Source organism: Sinocyclocheilus anshuiensis, unplaced genomic scaffold, assembly GCF_001515605.1.
Source record: "Sinocyclocheilus anshuiensis isolate Anshui unplaced genomic scaffold, SAMN03320099.WGS_v1.1 scaffold627, whole genome shotgun sequence".
NCBI classification, from domain to species: domain Eukaryota; kingdom Metazoa; phylum Chordata; class Actinopteri; order Cypriniformes; family Cyprinidae; genus Sinocyclocheilus; species Sinocyclocheilus anshuiensis.
In genome coordinates this window covers 3,312,076-3,332,403 of record NW_015549703.1, presented here as the reverse complement: position 1 = coordinate 3,332,403, position 20,328 = coordinate 3,312,076, and the positions used below count along the sequence as shown (strand labels likewise).

At 36.7% G+C, this 20,328-nt stretch overlaps 1 protein-coding gene across 1 annotated transcript in view; it reads left to right on the top strand.

The window, feature by feature from the left end:
- LOC107660661 (low-density lipoprotein receptor-related protein 1B-like) overlaps positions 1 to 20,328 on the top strand; it is a 249,544-nt gene that overhangs the window by 19,599 nt on the left and 209,617 nt on the right. Inside the window, exons 2-3 of the mRNA XM_016450048.1 lie at positions 2,791 to 2,900; positions 4,651 to 4,773. Of these exons, the coding sequence (XP_016305534.1) occupies positions 2,791 to 2,900; positions 4,651 to 4,773 (233 nt within the window). The remainder of the gene's footprint in view (positions 1 to 2,790; positions 2,901 to 4,650; positions 4,774 to 20,328) is intronic.

Here is a 20,328-nt window from a genome sequence, read left to right as displayed (position 1 = left end):
GGAGAGTGAAACTCTGAAACGCTCAGTCAGAGTGTTCGGCGAGTGTAAATATATCTAGGCTAAACTTATACTTAGCTTCCAACTCACACACTGGCGAGTAAAATCTGAGAATTTATTAGCCATTGGCTAATATTAGACATCATTTAGTCGCCCAGACTGAAGATTTAGTCGCATATGCAACAAAAAAGTACAAAAAGTAAAACAAATTAATTGAAATTTTGTTCTTCAACCTTGTCTTTGGACTCATCTCTGTTCACAGCTTGAAAAACATTTCCTGTGAAGACGTACTACAGTTTTTGCAGTGAATGCAAAAATTAGTTGAGATTAATTTAATTTCGTTTCGAAAATAAAAATGACCTCACTGGAAAAGTGAAGGTCAGGCAGAGCTTAATGAAGGCCCTGTTGTCCTTTCCCATTGATTTCTCCGCTAGACTGGCTACACACAGTCCGACTGGCTCAGAGTTGCCATGGTAAAGGTCTTTTGGCAGAGGATGTGTTTCCTGGATGGAGTGCCTTGTGGAATTTGTAAATGCGCGGCACCTTCGAGCATCATTATCCCCTCCCTCCTCGAATTCAGCTGGCCGGCCGCACATCGGCACAAACCAGAGCCTCAAGCGTGGTCTCCGCGAACCCCATTTGATGTGCTTTTTCAGTGGATACGCAGATCAATATGAATGAAAAGTGAAGCAGAACAAATAGTTTGGCTCTCGTGCTGACATTCACTGGTGTTACATGGGTGAATCTTGCTGCCGAATGACATTCTCAAGACATTTATGTAATAGGTGTCAGGTGATATTAATGTTAATCACGGTTTTCTGATCAAAACTGAGGCAGCTGACATTTAGATAAAAATACCATGTAGTATATGTCAAGGTGAGAATTAAACAGTTCACTGGCTGTCTTGGGTTGGAAAGCTCAAAAACAGGAGCGCACGACGGTTGCATGTGTTTGTGTTAGACGCAAGGTTTAGCATGCGTGAGTTTTTATCCTTTCACAAGTGTCAGAGAAGCATTATATGGATCATATCTAAACTTGAAGGATTTTCACAGCCTTAGAGTGACTTATAACAAGATTTCCTATGAAATCCAACTAGGAGAATGTCACATTACTGCGTACATTGACCTCAACATGAAAATGTCACTTTACTTACATGGCCTAATAACTTTTTTGGTGCAAATTAGGTGGATCATTCTATGCAGTTGACGTAGTTCTTTTCTCTTAGCTCGGTTTTAATTGACAGTAATGATCTCAGTGGCTCAGCAGACTTTCTTGAGTTTGGAAATTGTTAGGTTGTCTTTTCTATTATGCGACGGTATGGGTTGTCAAGGTGAGGATGCGTTGCGTGACAGCGAACAGTTGGAAAGATAATGAGACTGAAGCGGCTTGAACAGCTGTTGAGCATCCGGTTAAAGCTTAAATTAAATGCAAGGTGATTCATTTTTGAGGGTTATACTGGAGCATCATTGATTCAGTCTCATTAATGGGGCTAACAATTGTAGATGAGTATATTCAAACAGTTGTTTTGTTCTCTTTGGTATATTAGGGATGCAATATAAAATGCAACAACATAGTTAGCCTATGGTCCAATACATATCTTGTTTTTTTTTAACCACGGTTTTCAGTTCTGTTCAGTTTGGCTTGGCACATCACAGATAAAAAAATAAAAATATAAATAAATAGTGTATATATACTGTATATATATAGTTTATATAATATATATATATATATATATATATATAAAACAAATTAATTTAAGTATTAAAAATACATTTTAGATTTACCCAAAAATATATTTTCAGATTAATTTTATTTTATTTTTTCAAATTGCAAAATAGTTTTTTGTAACACATTTAGCATATATTTCAAATGTATTATGGCCAAAAACAAAACAAAAAAATCTTTTTAGCTGCATGGATTGTGAAGATGCTTGAATGGGTTGTGCTCGAATATTTGCATTGAACAACATCATGTAGATGAATTGAGCTTACTCTGTGGCATAGGCGCCTAGCGTCAAACAACTATTCTCCTTGACAGATTCATCAAATGAGATTGGCAGAGCCTCCATCTAGAGTTATGAAGACCATCGCTTCTATTCACCGGCTCCCTGTCACAGTTTTATGTATAGAAACTGGCGGAATCACAAAGGCTGAGGAGCTTTAATGAGCCACAGTTCTCTCCTCGTCGAGGTGGCAGCTTGTGTCAGAAATGAAGCTCATAATAGCATGCCAGTCCAAGCTCCACTGAACATTTCCTACTGTTATGGTAATGGGTTACCGCTACCTCATCAAAGAGTTGGGGCCATTTTGGTCCATTGTTATTTTTATCTTCCTTCCCCGTGCCTGTTTGGAATTATCTATGAATGACCGCAGCATTTAGCAGTTCAGTGTAGCATTCCATCCTTTCAGATGTTAATTCCGTTTTTGCTTCAGAAAACAAATGATGCAAGATTTTATTCCTTGACGGGCTTGAAGTGTTTTGTGCAGTTTTTTTGTGCATTTTGAACTTTCTGTGGAGAATCTATTGAAACACAGAGCTGTGGAAGCATCAAACACTCGAGTCAAGAAGTGAAGGCCTCTTGAGGTAAGAGGGAAGGTAAAGTGGCATCACTGGTCATTCCAATAATTCAAATTGGGCTATGCTTTAAAGGGCATCCCGACATGAAAGCAGATACACATCAGTGGACAGATGCCGCTCCAAGGCTCTGAAGTTGTCTCTTTTATGGGTTTTGCAGCTTGCGAAAGAAACTTTCCTCAGGTAAAAGGAATGTTTTTTAAATGGTAACCAATTCAGCTGCAAAGATAAAGATGCCTTCAGACTGGACTCAGGAGATCTTCTATCAGGAGGCCTGACCAAACCTTTCCTCTCCTTGGCTATTTTTCCTCCAGTTGAATTTGATTCAGGTGAACTTTTTTGTTTTAACTGTCAGTCAGCATTTTCCTGCAAAATATGAAACCAGTCTCACTAGGTAAAAAAGTTTGGCTTGAAATCCGTTTCAATAACCACTCATCCGAAAATATAGACACGTCTTTTTAAAGCCACTACAACAATCAAATCACCGTCACTATTCATTCGGGGCAGCAGAATTGCTGTTGTTTTTGTTAGTAAGAATGAAGGACAGAGGGCAGTCATCATCATATTCCCTGTAATTGCTTTTTGACTGATGTGCAGCTGCCATTGAATTGAATCAGGCCAGATTACCAGCCGAGTTTCAGAGCCACTGTGGCTCTAAAAAAAGTGAATCAATTGTAGAAGAACCCAGCCCTCGAACAATTTGCTAGATCCATTCTTTCCCATAGAACTAATCTTCAGTCATGCTGGAGAGAAATGCAGCGGTGCCTCTTATTGTAAGATGTGCAATAACATTTTTGGATTTTCAAATTATGTAGGATGAACTTGTGAAATCAGTGTCGCTGCATTTGAAGATGTATATCTGTGTATTTCTAACCTAAGAAAACACCAGTTTAAAACCACACATGACATATTCAATAGTGCTAGCGCTTTGTTCAGTTCCTATTTGTAAGTGAGATATTAAAGGGATGAAATATATGTGATTTACTCATGCTTATGTCATTTCAAACCTGTATGACATTTTTTTCTTCTGTGGAAGACAAAGATATTTTGAAGAACGTCTTTTGCGTTCCACCAAAGAAAGAAAGTCATACAGGCTTGGAATGAAACTGAAGGTGAGTAAATGATACATTTTTCAGATTTACTTAAAAATGTAAAAAAAAAATTGTCAGCTTCTTTAAAAACAAAGCATTGCAATATAGATTATAGATTTCATGTGACCAGAACCAGAACAAGGTAGTATTCCTTGGCACGTAGCAGTGAGCTTCAGTCGTAGTATGTGGAATTGGGAATTGTTCTATATACAAGTTCCAAAATGGATCACTATCAAAGCATTAAACGTAGAGGTGTAGTGAGAAACGCTGTTCATATACAGTTTGTTGAGGCCTAATTTTGAGGCCTACAGCTTGAAAGAGATAGAGAGATTGAGAAAGACAGAGAGGGAGAGACCGGGAGCAAGATGAAACCGTTTGACATTTATAATTCTGTCCCTTGATAGTGAATTTGCTTGGCGTGGATTGTGTGTGTGTGTGTGTGTGAGAGTGTGTAGTAATGTGGTGGTGGGGCATAGCAAGGACAGAGAGCAGTGGTGCATAGAATTATCACTTGCATTCCTGCCTCAACATTTCGGAATTGGAGCATTTTGGATCATAATCATTTTGATATGTTCATAAATCGTGTAGCTTCAGGAATTTAGAAGGGAAATGTGTGGCCCAGTTCTGAGTAATACCTGAAGGATTCTCATGGCTGCTTGATATTCTGATAGTCTTATGGTCATGCTTTTCTTGTGAATATCATTGGACGTCACTGCAGGGCTGTTGTACTGACAAAAGAGAATGGAAAAATTATGTTCTGATGTTTCTGAAACTGAAATTGCCCTTAATACTGATTATTCCTGTCTGACTGTTCAGTAAAATTAATTGTCATCACATTCATGTCACTATAATGAATCATTGTGAGTTCACGCATTTCACGTATACTTATCATTATATTTATTAGACAATCATGTAATTTAGACATTTAATAACTGTACTGCACCTCATTCCATACTCCATCTCTGTCTCCACCCCCCTCTTTCATTAGAGCCCATTTTGTGTGACGTTGGAGAGTTTCTGTGCGGTGACCAGCTGACCTGTGTGTCCGAGAGCTGGCTTTGTGATGGGGAACCAGACTGTCCAGATGGTTCTGATGAGGTTCTGGACAAATGTAAGTAACCATTACACCAACCCACAATGCCACAAAACAGATCATTATGTCAACATCTCTGCATTCCCATATCTCTATGCACCAAATAATCAGCATCAACCTGCACATTATTGTTCCTCACTTGATTTAATTCCAGGTTGCACTTCACATGCAAAGTGTTGGGAATGATAGCTAAGAATGTTAAAGAGATGAAAGTGTCCTGATTTTAATATTTAATTGTATTCATGAAAAGATCGATCAGTTTATGTTAAAACCTTGTGCCCAATTGCTTCATGTAGATGCAGGACATTTCTAGAAGAGCTTACTTTATTACAGGTTCCAGGCACAGTGGGTCAACTATTCTCATCACTGGTATTCTATTATCATTTAGATTAATCATGTTCGCTCTGTTTTATTTATAATGTCTTAGAATGGATTCCAGGCGTATTTATCATGGGAATTTTGAGGAGCTCATTACCATAGATTATGTATCGATAGGAAATGCATTTCAATCAGCTTTTCACAACAAAATGTGCAGTGCAATTTAATGTGTTTGTAAGCCAACACAGACTGCTATCGCATGAGTGTACTAACAGCACTCCACTGGCATGGGTAACTTTATTCATGTGTTTGTGCGTATTGGGCACTCTGAGGTTACCGTGTTGCTTACGATAGTGGAGTTTTTTTATCATGTAATGTATTTATCTATGTAGTTAGACAGTCCTAATCATATAGAGCTGCCAAGGACTGAAAGATGCACATTAGAAAAAAAAAACAATGTCAATGTAAATTTTCTACATAGCAAGTAAAATAAAAACGATACAGGTCTAAAATATATTTTTGCCAATCTTAAAACCATATAAATTGTTTGGCTAAAGATTATCTATTAAATTATTAAACAAAACATTTTCCAAAAATGGTAGCTGTGGGGTAAAGTGTGTCATCTGCTTCAGGGTAAGCAGTGCCAGTAACTCAACTGATGTTGATAATAAGCTTTGCATTTAAATGCAGGAAATACTTTGGAAAAACGTTGCTCTTGTTAAAGTGGTAGCCAAGTTCTTTTCCACAAATCTGAGGGAGTGCTGGCAAAGAAAATATCCACCTCTCAAGGAAAACAATCAAGAGTTTGGTTCCCACACTGAAGAAGCTACTTCAGCCACACAAAGTCTGGACTACTACTACAGTAGGACGTATTTCATATTTCCCCGCGGCTTTGGTTGTTGGAATGTGAAATAAGAAAATATAAGTTTCTTCAGTCTAATAATGGATCTTTTGTATGCTTTTTAAGCAAGAGTCTTTTTTTCCCCCTGTGAATAATATTAAACCTTTATGAATATATTATAATTAGTTAAGACTCTAAAGTGGGATAGTAAAATGGGATTTTTATTTTATTTTATATCTCATTATGGTCTTATTTGATTCAATTTAACCCCCTCAATCCCCCTTTTTTAATTATTATTAAGTCATTTTTCTATGGTCCTGCGTTCTGGACACTTTCCTCTAATTTCAGTTGATAGCAGACATTGAAATGTAATTAGATGCATTAATTTCACCTCTATCTTCTTTCTCCTTGACTAGAGGTTATCTTAAGTAAAAAGTGGCACAGCTTACCCCACTCTGTGCTCTAACTGCTTTAATTTATCCTCACCTTTTTTAGGCTAAGACACTTCATTCATTTTGACTCTTCATAGAAAGGACTACATTTATTTAAAATCATCGTTCTGAGACACTGAGCTGGCATTCTTATTCATTGGTTAATACTCAGACCAATCTTCAAAGTAATTGAAATTTTGAAGCATCTTATTGCTTCAAAGTTGATGAAAACTGATGAAAACTGTTGTAATTGGCAAGTAGCCTACGTCCATAACTAATGTATCACTCACAGTGTTTATATTATACTACTGTATGTCACTAATGATATTCCTCAAGTAAGACTTGCTTGAGAGCACCTTAAACGACTGTCTACTTGTTCTCATGTAACTGAGTCTAATAATAAAGCGATACTGTAGAAGCTCTCGCCTCTCGGCTCGTATACATGTCTCCAGTCGCTTCATATTATGATGTTCAACTCTTAATCCTCTTAGTTTTATAATAAGATTCACCTGGAGTGATTTTAATTTCTGAGCCTAGCTGTTACCTGATATTAAGTCCTTGGTTTTCATGTTATAGTTATTGTTTTTGCTGTTCCAGTTTCTGGACTGTGCATATTCCTAGCGTTGGTGTGGCCAAGTTCTGCCACCACAGAGAAATGTAATCACCGCATTCCCAGGGCCTCCAGGGAAGGGCAGCTGCACATTTTCAGTGCCACATGGCCAGCGGGGACCTTGATAGGCTGCCCATCCAGCTTCCCTATGGGACCAGCCCGACATCTTGGGTTATCAGGGAAGCTGGGAGACAGCCCACTTTCCTGTAATGAAGAAAAACTTATTGTGATGACAACCTTGGAGCTTTCCAAGCACATCGTGCTATTTCTTATATTGGTCAGTGGAGCATGACCCCTCATGTGCAGTGAATGTTTTGACATGAGTTATGAGTAGAATGACCATACAGCCAAAATAATCCCTGTATCGCTGAAGAGTATTGCAGAGAGACTAAAAGCTCAGTGAGGAATGGCTTCTTAGGGTTTTAATGAAATGATATGGTTCATTTCAGTGCTCTTCATTCTGTTCCATATGCTCCTGCCTTTTGTCTTGAGCACAGTGTTCTTTATCAGGACATACAAAGACATGCTTCAGTGACAAATTGCTCGACTCTTTTTCTTTCTTTTTTTTTCTTTTCCCTCCCTTGAAGTTTGAATTGAGCAGAGAGGGTGAGAGAGATTGATTTTTGTTTTGTTCTCATTTTTGTTCTGGGCAAAACATTAACTCACAACACTCAGGCGATGCAAGCGGTGAGCCACAAGGCGAGCACATGATGTTCTTGTTTTTGAAGAGATGACAGCTGTTTTCTTTAGACATCTGTCAAGTTAATTGTACATTACTGGCCCTTAAACCCTTCTTTGATCAACTAAGATGTACTCTCGTACCTGGATTAAACTTTTACAAGAAGCTCTTCATCCATCTATCTATCTATCTATCGATCTATCGATCTGTCTATCTGTCTGTCTGTTTTTTCCTGCATGCCATATGTGTAGCTCTGTACATCGTTTTCGTCATATTTTTACCTTCTAATTTCTGTTTGATCTCTTTATTTATATAAAAAGTTAAGTATGCAGTAGACATATTAACATTTATATTTAAAGAAGTTAAAATTCAGCTAAATGCTACATTAATGTATACATATTCAGTAAAATTACGTAATATACAAGTACAGGTACATCAATAATGGTTATAGTTATTATAAGCATCATAAAAAATATGTACATATATAATCTTGTACAATTTGCATGTTATATTATGGTTTGATTTAAACTGCAATATTTAGTTTTGTACAATACAACACCATCTGCTCCGTCTTTCTGTCCACTTAGGGTCCTTGGCTTAAAAACAGTTAACCCCAAAACAAAAGAGCATACCTCACAATATAGCAACATTGGACTGGGGTTGTGTAGAATTAAGGGGTGGTCTTGCAAAAATAGCTTGGTTGTCGCTTTCCATCTAAGATGCATAGGAATGCGTATGGATTTTATGAGCACTCCTCTCAGGGCAGTTTCCTATGGCCCCTCTCATACTGAAATAAATGGAGAGTAAATGTGCCTGTTCCCCAAGAGAACTGACACCTACAGAAAGGAGGTTTGAGAGGTAATGTAGCATAGCATCTTATTATTGAGCTGAGGGACAGGCATTCTGCATTATGCAATATTTACCTCAATGGCTGCCTCTGAGCGCAGAATAAAATGCTAACAAAATAGACTGTGCGGGGGACATTTATGAGATCATCAGGTGACATTTAACTTGATTAACATCTTTTGAGCTCTGTGTTTCATGAGGACACGTACAGTACAGTATATGTTGGAAGTTAAAATACACTGGGTAGCTTTGTATTGAAATATGGATTCCTAGGTCTATACTCCTTCTAACAAACACTGCACTCTCAGGAAAAAGGTGCAAAACTATGGTGGTACTTTTTTCAAAAGGTACTAATATGTACGAATAAAGTGCTAATATGTACCTTTGAGGTACTAATATGTACCATTTAGGAGTAAAAAGGTACAGTGATGTACATTTTAGCTTTTGTACCTTAGGTTACTGTCCCAGTTACAGCTTTGTGCCCTTTTTTTCTGAGAGCGATGGGCTTTGTTTTTATAAGAGAGTGTTGTGCAATTATTTGAGGCAAATTTGTTATCTGGAAATGAGCAGAATGCTAAGTTCAGAGCACAAGCTGCTGTCATTGGTTTCTTATGATTTCTGTATTGTCTCACAACATCAAGACGAGCCAAATCAAAGCAGCTTATTAGAATGAAATTTTTTAAATGGGAATTTCATTGCTGGTACTTTCTCATTTCTCTCAGTTGTTAGATACAGTTACAGCCCACATATATAGACATCAAATGGTAAAATTTCTGTTTATATGCACTTAGGATTCTGTACTGTTTGAAAATCCCTACCAATTAAAAAAAAGGTCTGTGCCTTTAAAATCATGACAAATTGCCTACAGGGAACAGAATTCTAAAAGCAGGAAGTGGTGTGTTCCTTACTAGGACTTAAATATAGTTGAATTGGCAAGTACTTAATCAGATTAAATGTGATTAAAGAGTAAAATGTGTTTTCTTCACCTTATTGTGGCCATCAAAATATATTAAATAAATGCATGCAAGTGTGTATATAGCATATATATCATAACTCCAGACATCCAGGGGGTTTGGCATGTAAGCAGGGAGCTTTGGAGATGATCCTTTTAATTTAGTGGGAGCCTGTGTGCTGTGAGAGCCAAGCTGATTCACTTCCTGTGGATGATGCCATCTGCTTGGGGGCAGCAAACAAACAGACAGACCAAACAAAGGCGAAGCTTTCTTCACTGTCTGTGCGTGGAGCATGCAGAGTTGGGTGCAGCTTAAATAAGGTTGATACTTGATTTTATTTTCTAAATTAAGAGGTAGTCAGATGTGAAAGTTTTACCCAGTGCGTGTGGTTATTTTATGTGCGTTATTGATTTATATCAATTGATTAAATATTATTACTATATGATGTAAATAAATTCATGTTAATATTATTCAATTATTAGTTAGTTGTCTTTCACCATAATGGCACATTTTAATAAACCTTTTATTATTAATTTTTATTTTCAAAGGGGCCAATGCTGTAGCTTCTAAATTGAAAAACAAATTAATTGCAATTAATTAAGATGTATTCCAGATGTTTCTTATTTCTGTCTTTGTAATTACAATATTTTAAGCAAAACATTTTCTTGAGACTATTATTTTAATAGGCAATTCATTTATACTTCTACTTTCCATCTTGACTTGTTATTCATTTGTAATAAAATCATCCTAAGGAAGTAAAACAGCAGCACATCCGTGAGCAAGTTTTTTTTTTTTTTTAATAATGTCGGAAATTATATAAATACTATTTAAGTTTGTTCAGTCATTTGTTTGTTTGTTCGTTCATTCTTTAGATCGATCAATCGTTCGATTGATTGAAAGTTGCTGCTTAACAGGAATTAATTTCCTTTGATTCCCAACCTTATATGTAATGATGCTAGCTGTTTATTCTGTTTATTCACTCATCTCTATAGTATTAATGTTACATCAGGTCTGGTTACACTGAGTTTGTAAAGATTTTGTCATACTATATTTTGGAATGCACAGTGTTTCTTGTCAGATATTGTGCCTCCATAGTTAGAGATTCTTTTTCTTCTCTTGACAGATCTTTGAGTTTCACTGCCGTCTTCTCTCTTTCACTCTTCCGTTCCTTTTGTTAGGGACAAAATCACTAGCTTGTCACCAGCAGCCCTGTGAAAAGAGCATATTTCAACACCTTGACAGCTTCGCTGTCACGATACCGCTGGATGACATCAAACTACTAAAGCCTGCATTAGCCCCCTGCTGTTGTCGAAGTAAACTCTGTTGGAATACGCTAAGCTTAGAGGCAGGAAAGCAAACAGATGGTTTTCATTCAGTGGGGAAATTGTCTACTGTGAGGCACAATAGCATAGGGACCTTCACCTTCCGCAATAATAATGAAACTAACACCTTGTCTTTGTGAATAATTTGTGCCTGTATGTTATGTGGCAGCATGATCCCTTTCAAACAGGGATCCTCAGTTAAACAAACAGAAAAGTCTAGACATATTATAAGATAATTCTAGACATGTCTCAACCAATCATCTGTTATGGCTAGAGTGTTTCCTACAAAATGTTGCCTTTGCCAGAGCTACTTTATGCGCATGTCAGATAGATCTCTAGTTTAGTATGTTAATCAAGCTGCCTTTGTCACCATAAGATGATCTGATCTCATTAATATTTGTAGGTATTTATACGTACCGTTTGCATTTTCTCTTCATTTGATCATAATGCATGCAAGGAATACCTTACTAATAAAATCGCATTGCGAACAACCATATGAGATAGAGAACAGCCAATGTCGTCATTTACTCATCAGCCCTACAGTATATTAATTTATTTCTTCTACGGAACACAAAAGATGATGCTTTGAAGAATGTTGTGGTCCTGACAACATTGGACCCCATTGACTTTCATTGTATGGGCATTTTAACTTTGAAAAAAGTACAAACAGCATCTTTAGATGGCAGGAAATGGTAGACGGTTCTATTGGACAACAGTCATATTGTATTCAGTGACAGTCACCAAAGACATGCATTTCAACATTCATTCAGCGGTTTGGGTGACCAACATCCCTTGAAGGCAAGTCAGCATAAAAGCATGCTGGAAAGTACAGTAGTCTATTTTTTTCTGAAGGACAGGATGTGAATCTTTACAATTATTAATATCACAGAATCATTTCCTCTATGTAAATCCTCTCTGCTATGTCTGTGGATCTCTTTACAGACTGCATTCTCCTGTGATTTTTATAGAGTTGGGACCAAGCCACGGGTTATTCTGTGTTCATGAGTACAGTACATTTATTCCCAGAGTAATGGACCGACTCGAAAACAGTGCAGTAAAATATGTCCTTTGCAAATAATTGTTTGCAGAGAAGTTGTTTTTTGGCTCTCTTTCTCCAAAGAAGCTATGCATTATTTATATGAATGACATTAATACTAAGGTGTTTTCCCTGGAATGGAGCCCGTACGGCGATCTACATAACAACAGACATCAAAAGATCGGGGTATATAAATTCTATCGGCTTTGCTATGGATCCAAACACAAAGCCTTCTGAATGCATCGGGTCTTTGAAAGGGACTGAATAGCAGTGTTTAAAAATGCATGGAAGTGTGAATGTGCCGATTCTCCTGCAGGGGCTTGGGTGTGATGTATGGACACTTTATTGAGCAGTGAGTGGTTTTGAATGTGATGTATTAACAGGCCGCGCATTGGAAGGCATAGCCCGGCGGAGGAAGTGATGGCTCCATTTCATAGGATGTTGATTACATTACTCGGTGATGATGAATTAGTTTAATTAAATCCAACCAGTGATTTACAGAGGATACATGCCAATATGTGGTGAGAAACAATGGGCTCTGTGCATGTTACTGCCCTGTGGACTTTCTTATTGAAGTTTCTGTTCCTTTTAGGGAGGGGAGTGAAGCTGTGGTGTAGTGGTTAAAGTCCAGGTGCTGGTAACCGGAAGGTTGCAAGTTTGATCTCCCACATTGAGCTGTTATCTTGTTTGTGGTGCCATTCTATGTCATTCATTATACAATTGTTACTGTTAGTTTAAGTCGTATGTAAGTACAAGTTATATATACATATATAATTTATACACAAATTATATATACAATACAATATATATCTATATAATTTTTGCTTTTGCTTAAGAAAATACACTGTTTAAAAGTTTGAGATTGTTTTATCACTGTTTAAAAGATAAGATTGTTTTTTAAAATACTTTTATTCAACAAGAAAACGTTAAATTTATCAGTAAGTAACAGCAGTGGTGTATAAAGTACCTGAAAGCCATACTCAAGTAAAAGTACAGATATCTTACCAGAAAATGACTTTGGTAGAAGTTGAAGTCACCGCTTAAGTATGAAAAGTATTTTTAAAATCTTAAACGTACTTAACTATTGACAGTAAAAGTAAAAGTAAATGCAAAATGGAAAAGAAGCAAACAAATATATATATAAAACATGTTCATACACAGCTTGAGTAGCAAGATTGTGTTCAGTTTTAACTCTTTCTTCCATTTTGTATTTTTGGGTAAGAATAAGAAGCACTTCATCTGGTACTTAGTGTCTTTCATTCCAACACAAGAAAACATTTCTGGAATCTGCATCTGAAATAGCATTTAGATGTATTTTACACAGTTTATGTATCTCAGAAGGGACATGGATGCATTTAAACTGCAGTTACAGATGCATAATTAGGCCTAATGTTTTGTTTTTAACATAAAACGTTGAATACTGATGTTTGAAATAATTTAAAACATTAAAAAATAGTCTAAATGTGATATTAAAATCGCCAGTAGGTGGCAGCAAGTGACTGTTAATGAGTGACTCATTGAGATTCAACCGATTCATTCAGAAACAAAGCATTTGACTGTGTTAATGAGTGAATCACTGAATCATTTATTCAACCGATTCGTTCAAAAAGCTGATTCATTCAATACGTAAACACCATCCATTGATCAGAGACGCAAAACAGTGCTGTGATCTTTGTCTGGAACTATTTTCAATCTGCAGAAAAACGGTACTCTTTGTGTGATATAGATTAAGTTAGCTCTATTCAATTATATAAATATAAAAAGCATCCAGAAGCATTTTTGCCGTCTACAATTTAGAATGCCTGGAATTTTGAGTTTTAATAGACTAATAAATCAACGTACGTGCACTCTGTGTGATTTGGTGATATAGCCTACTTGATAATGTCAGATCGCACATCATTACAACAACACTTACCATATTATCGCAGAAGATATAATGTATATCACAGACCCCAGACTCGACTTGAGTGGAAAATGAAATCATCCGCGGTTGTGCGCGCACTTGTTTGCACGTGAGCAAAGGTGTTTTTAGGATTAGGAGTCTTGCAAGCACCAGACCACTGATTCGTCAAACCTGCTTTCCTGCAGTCCGTGTTCTTCTGACTTCTGACTACTTTGTAGTAAGTAACGAATATGCTTCGGGAAATGTATTGGAGTAAAAGTATACATTTTAATTAGGAAATGTAGTGGAGTAAAAGTAAAAGTTGACTGAAATATAAAAAGTCAAGTAAAATACTTAAGTACTGTAACAAAGTATTATTTCTTTGTTACATTACACCACTGAGTAACAGTAAAGACTGTTAAATTGTTACATTTCAAATAAATGTTATTTTTTACTTTTTAGTTTTTACAGTTTCCACAAAAATATTAAGCAGTATAACGTTATACTTACGTTGAGATAACAGATGCGGACAGTGTGGCCTGAAGCTAATCTCGTTGACATTTGAAGATAAACCCAGGTGGACATTGGAACGAATGCCACTGCCTCTCGCAACCAACTTTAAGAACACAAACTTACAACTCTGCACCCCATGTAAATGGCAGATATAGCTTCTGAGAGTAAAGGAAGGAGGGAAATTACAATGCTTCTCTCTTAGGATAGTGAAAAATACACAATGCCACAACACCTACGCCACCTTGACAGATTGCTGTACTGTTGCCAAGAGCATCAACAAGAGGCCGATAGCTAAAAGAGCTAATAAACAGCACGAAACAAGGAATTCAAGTGACATGTTTGTACATAACCACAAGGGTTGTGGCTGCTCAGTCAAAGGTGTTACATTTTCAGAGTACTTCAGTCCTTGTTTATATGAGTGAATTTAAACTAGATTTGTGTATCCGGAAGGAAATAACCACTGTTTACAAAACAGAAAAAGAATATTGTTACGGTTTTCTGAAAGTTGTAGATTTTCAGCTTTAAATGATTATTAAATGTGTTCATGCTGATATCTGCAGAAAAACGGTACTCTTTGTGTGATATAGATTAAGTTAGCTCTATTCAATTATATAAATATAAAAAGCATACAGAAGCATTTTTGCCGTCTACAATTTAGAATGCCTGGAATTTTGAGTTTTAATAGACTAATAAATCAACGTACGTGCACTCTGTGTGATTTGGTGATATAGCCTACTTGATAATGTCAGATCGCACATCATTACAACAACACTTACCATATTATCGCAGAAGATATAATGTATATCACAGACCCCAGACTCGACTTGAGTGGAAAATGAAATCATCCGCGGTTGTGCGCGCACTTGTTTGCACGTGAGCAAAGGTGTTTTTAGGATTAGGAGTCTTGCAAGCACCAGACCACTGATTCGTCAAACCTGCTTTCCTGCAGTCCGTGTTCTTCTGACTTCTGACTACTTTGTAGTAAGTAACGAATATGCTTCGGGAAATGTATTGGAGTAAAAGTATACATTTTAATTAGGAAATGTAGTGGAGTAAAAGTAAAAGTTGACTGAAATATAAAAAGTCAAGTAAAATACTTAAGTACTGTAACAAAGTATTATTTCTTTGTTACATTACACCACTGAGTAACAGTAAAGACTGTTAAATTGTTACATTTCAAATAAATGTTATTTTTTACTTTTTAGTTTTTACAGTTTCCACAAAAATATTAAGCAGTATAACGTTATACTTACGTTGAGATAACAGATGCGGACAGTGTGGCCTGAAGCTAATCTCGTTGACATTTGAAGATAAACCCAGGTGGACATTGGAACGAATGCCACTGCCTCTCGCAACCAACTTTAAGAACACAAACTTACAACTCTGCACCCCATGTAAATGGCAGATATAGCTTCTGAGAGTAAAGGAAGGAGGGAAATTACAATGCTTCTCTCTTAGGATAGTGAAAAATACACAATGCCACAACACCTACGCCACCTTGACAGATTGCTGTACTGTTGCCAAGAGCATCAACAAGAGGCCGATAGCTAAAAGAGCTAATAAACAGCACGAAACAAGGAATTCAAGTGACATGTTTGTACATAACCACAAGGGTTGTGGCTGCTCAGTCAAAGGTGTTACATTTTCAGAGTACTTCAGTCCTTGTTTATATGAGTGAATTTAAACTAGATTTGTGTATCCGGAAGGAAATAACCACTGTTTACAAAACAGAAAAAGAATATTGTTACGGTTTTCTGAAAGTTGTAGATTTTCAGCTTTGCTTCTGTGTAAATGAAAGCCAAAGGTTATGACTCTAAGCACAAGTCATGTTTTCTTAAGGTCTCTGCACACTGAGTCCGAATTTTTCGTCCGAAAGATCAGATATTTTGAGAATTAATACTAAGATCTCTGATTATTATTAAACTTTGATATCTAGATAAAATTGAGCACAATTTGAAACCTTGAGACATTCAATCACGTTTACACACTGTCTCCGAAACTTTCGTCCGTCATAAAAAAATTCGGACCAGGTTCGATTTTCTGCGTTTTCGCATCCGTAGCAAGCATTTTGATAGGAAAGGATGACGAATACGAAAAAAACTGAAAAACGCATACGAAAATTTCTGACTCAGTGTGCAAGGACCTTTATTCTGAGAAATGCCTTTGAGACTCTTATTCTGAAAATGTCTGACAGACATACAGGTTTGGAAAGACCTGAGGGTAAGTAAATAATGATAGAATTTGCATTTTTGTTTGAAGTGTGTATTTTCAGTCCCAAACTACAGTGACCCAGTAGTGCACAACACAATGAAATTAGCCCAACACAACGGAAAAAAGCCACAACACAACAAAATTAGAACAACACAGCGGAAACAAGTCGCAACACAACATAAAAAAGCCACAACACAACGAAATTAGCACAACACAACAGAAACAAGTCGCAACACAATGGAAACAAGCCACAACACAGCAAAATTAGCACAACACAACAGAAACAAGTCGCAACACAATGGAAACAAGCCACAACACAGCAAAATTAGCACAACACAACAGAAACAAGTCGCAACACAATGGAAACAAGCCACAACACAGCAAAATTAGCACAACACGACAGAAACAAGCCACATCACAATGAAATTTAGCACAACACAACGGAAACAAGTCACAACACAGTGCAAACAAGCCACATCACAATGAAATTAGCACAACACAACAGAAACAATTTGCAATACAATGAAAACAAGCCACAACAGAAATAAGCTGCAACACAGTGAAATTAGCACAACACAACAGAAACCAGCTGCAACACAATGAAATTAGCACAACACAGTGGAAACAAGCCGCAACACAACGAAATTAGCACAACACAATGGAAACAAGCTGCAACACAATGGAAACAAGGCACAACACAATGAAAGCAAGCTGCAACACAATGGAAACAAGGCACAACACAATGGAAGCAAGCTGCAACACAATGGAAACAAGGCACAACGCAATGGAAACAAGCTGCAACACAACAAAATTAGCACAACACAACGGAAACAAGCCACAACACAGCTAAATTATCAGGACACAATGAAATTAGTCCTATGTGTTGTGTTGTTGCGATTTTGTTGTGTTGTGTACTACTGGGCCACTGCACCAAACAGCATAGTGTACATCTGAACATATTAGTACACAGGAAGTGGAGAGGTTGCTTGTACATGACGTCATTGCTGTGGCGCGAAATGCAGCTGGAGGGCAGGAAGTGATTTTTTATTTAGGAATCGCTAGAAACTCAAAATGCCTATGTTTTGCGTTGTTTACTGATGCTCAAATCGGTCAAACCGAGAAACCACAAGGAGATTTTATTGTGTACAAAAATGTGTTGTTCATAAGGGGTTGAAAAACGCAGGAAAAAGTGTCTGTAGTCGGGAGGAGCCGAGTTGGATAATGCTTGTGTGTGTAAATGGCTAATATAAGATATAATATATTAAGATATTAATAAATAAATATATAAATAGATACAGGGCTGCCAACTCTTGCGCATTCAGCATGAGACAGTAAGAATTCACTCAATGCTAAATGCCACACGATGTAAATAAGATATTATATTTGCAGTTTGTAGAGCTTCATTGATTATATGTTCCGTACATTGTGAGATTGCGATAAATTAAAGTGAGTGACAGCTTTTTAGTGATTATGGAAGTGCTATTTGCTCACGTTCTAGGTTATAATCAATTCAGAATTTCAATAAAAGTTGTTTTACGTGCTGCTAACAGGACCAACGGCCACATACCCTGTACATGCAGCAAAGTTTCAGGAGTGATATATAACCTGCATCCCTCATATAAATGCAGGATTTACTTTCGAAATAGCTTGTTTGCAATCAGGGTTAGTTGCTTAGACTATATCCACCGCCTCGATGGCAGGCAAGTATTTCAATATAGTTGAAAAATTGTTCCTCTTCATAACATAAGGATTACGTCCAACATATGTTGTGATTTTCTGTTTATACCTTTCTCTTGTAATAGTGTCTAAACCAGTACAGTACGGACTTTCCTCCATCTCATCCATTCTGCTTTTCACTTCCTGCCCTCCATCTGAATTTTGCGCATCATCACAATCACATGATTGCAAACAAGCTATTTGCTCAACAGTCATTGCGCACCACCTACATGAGTGCTACATGAAGTGTGTCTAAAATAAACATCAAAAAAGTGTTGAGGGTCAGTGTGTGTAATACAGGCAGCTGAATCTATAGTATGTGACATATACAATACATTCATCTACGATTTCTTGCCAGGCAAGAAAAGGCTTTTATTGTGCTCTGTTTCTTTTCATAGTTGTAAAGGTGACCAGCAGGTTTGTGTTTGGTTTTTCTCATTTTCATTCATGCTTTGAGGAGATATACAGTCTTTTAAATCACGTTAAAGTGTTGCAACAAAAATATTAGTCTTATTTGCATATATATATGAACAATGTATCTAGGGGCTTGTGCTCTTGTGCTGTATGATGATTAAATAACCATACTGAGGCCTCAAACTCTGAGAACCCCATATGGAGGCCCATATGATCTCTCTCCTGTGAAAAATAGACAGCACATAAACCGTGGATGGAGCCATAGGGTTGTCTTTGAGGAATAACCATTGTAGAGTATTGGACCTGAGGCTTTTCTTTGGTTCTGAGAGATATTGGTGAAAGTGGAGCTCAAAAGGCATGCCCAGAGACCTCATGTACTGCGAACAGTTTGCTTTCCTGTCCAAGGTCAGTTTTAAACTGGCTTTTCTTTCTCGAATGCCAGTGCACTGAACATTTCAAATGTCACTGACCTAAAACAAGGGAGGGAAAATAAATACCGTGTCTGAGTGACTCTGTGTGTAGGAGCGAAAAAAGAGATTGCAGAAATGAGGATAGAGGAAAACACTCTTACCGTAAACAAGAACTTTACTTTAGGAGTGTTTAATGTGGGAGTTTAATATACAATGTCAGCAATGTTATAGAAACATATATACATTGGCAGAGCTATACACATAATCATGAAATGATAACTGGTTTACATTGGGGATTCAGAATAGGGGTCAGTATTTGCGGTTATGGGTAAGGTGTACTATTAATCTATTAATTTGTGCATCATTTAAATGGGCTGCCCATTTACCATTTACTGTTGCCATACAGAAATGCATGGGTTAAAATCGGATTATTTTTTTCTAATTTTTTATTTTATTTATTTATTTATTTTTTTCTTTGGATGTAATTACTATTATTTTCAGGTGTACTAGGCAAGGCAAGGCAAGTTTATTTATATAGCACATTTCATACACAATGGTAATTCAAAGTGCTTTACATAAAAGAAAATAAAAAATAATCACAACAATAAAACAAGGAATTTAAAAACTTTGAAAATGATAAAAAAATTGATTTAAGAGGTTTAAAATGAATTTAAAACGGTTAAGAATAGAAAACCATTATACATAAAATATAGTGCAATCAGTTCGGACATTGCACAGTGCTCATTCAATAAATGCACAGCTAAACAGATGAGTTTTGTGATAATGTGACATATCATTAATATGATAATACTAATCATATTAATTTTTGCTGTGATTTCAACATTGCCATTGAGAATGAAATTTTACAGGTTTTGGTATTGACTACTGAAATGTTGGCATTGTGTCAACCCTTGAGCTTGCCATGAAAATGTTTTAATCATTTTCCTCAAAGAATTCATTATTTTAGATTCCTTGATTAAAGAGGCAGAATAGATGATTTCATATGAAAGCCTTTCGTTACACATTAAGTAGATAGATTAGCAACTCCCAGCTGATCTCTCTTCTTTCACATTGGGAAAACTGGGTAAATATCACCATGGTTTTTTAATTAAAAGCAATATGTGAAAGAAAAGGGGGAATGGTTTATTTTGGCAGTGGACTATCTTTAAAGTGACACTAAGCCATTCCAGCAAGTTAATGAAAAGGACAAAATGCTGTTCACTTGTGGAGGCCCTACTTTGTATGGAGCAGGAGTGCAGTCTCCATCTGTATGCTTATTGTTCAGCCCAAATCATTTGATTTCCTGAGACTCCTGGTTTCTTTGGGTAACTAATTGAGGCTCGTATTTACATTTCATCCTGAAGGCCTTTTACCGCCAGAGCCAGACAGCT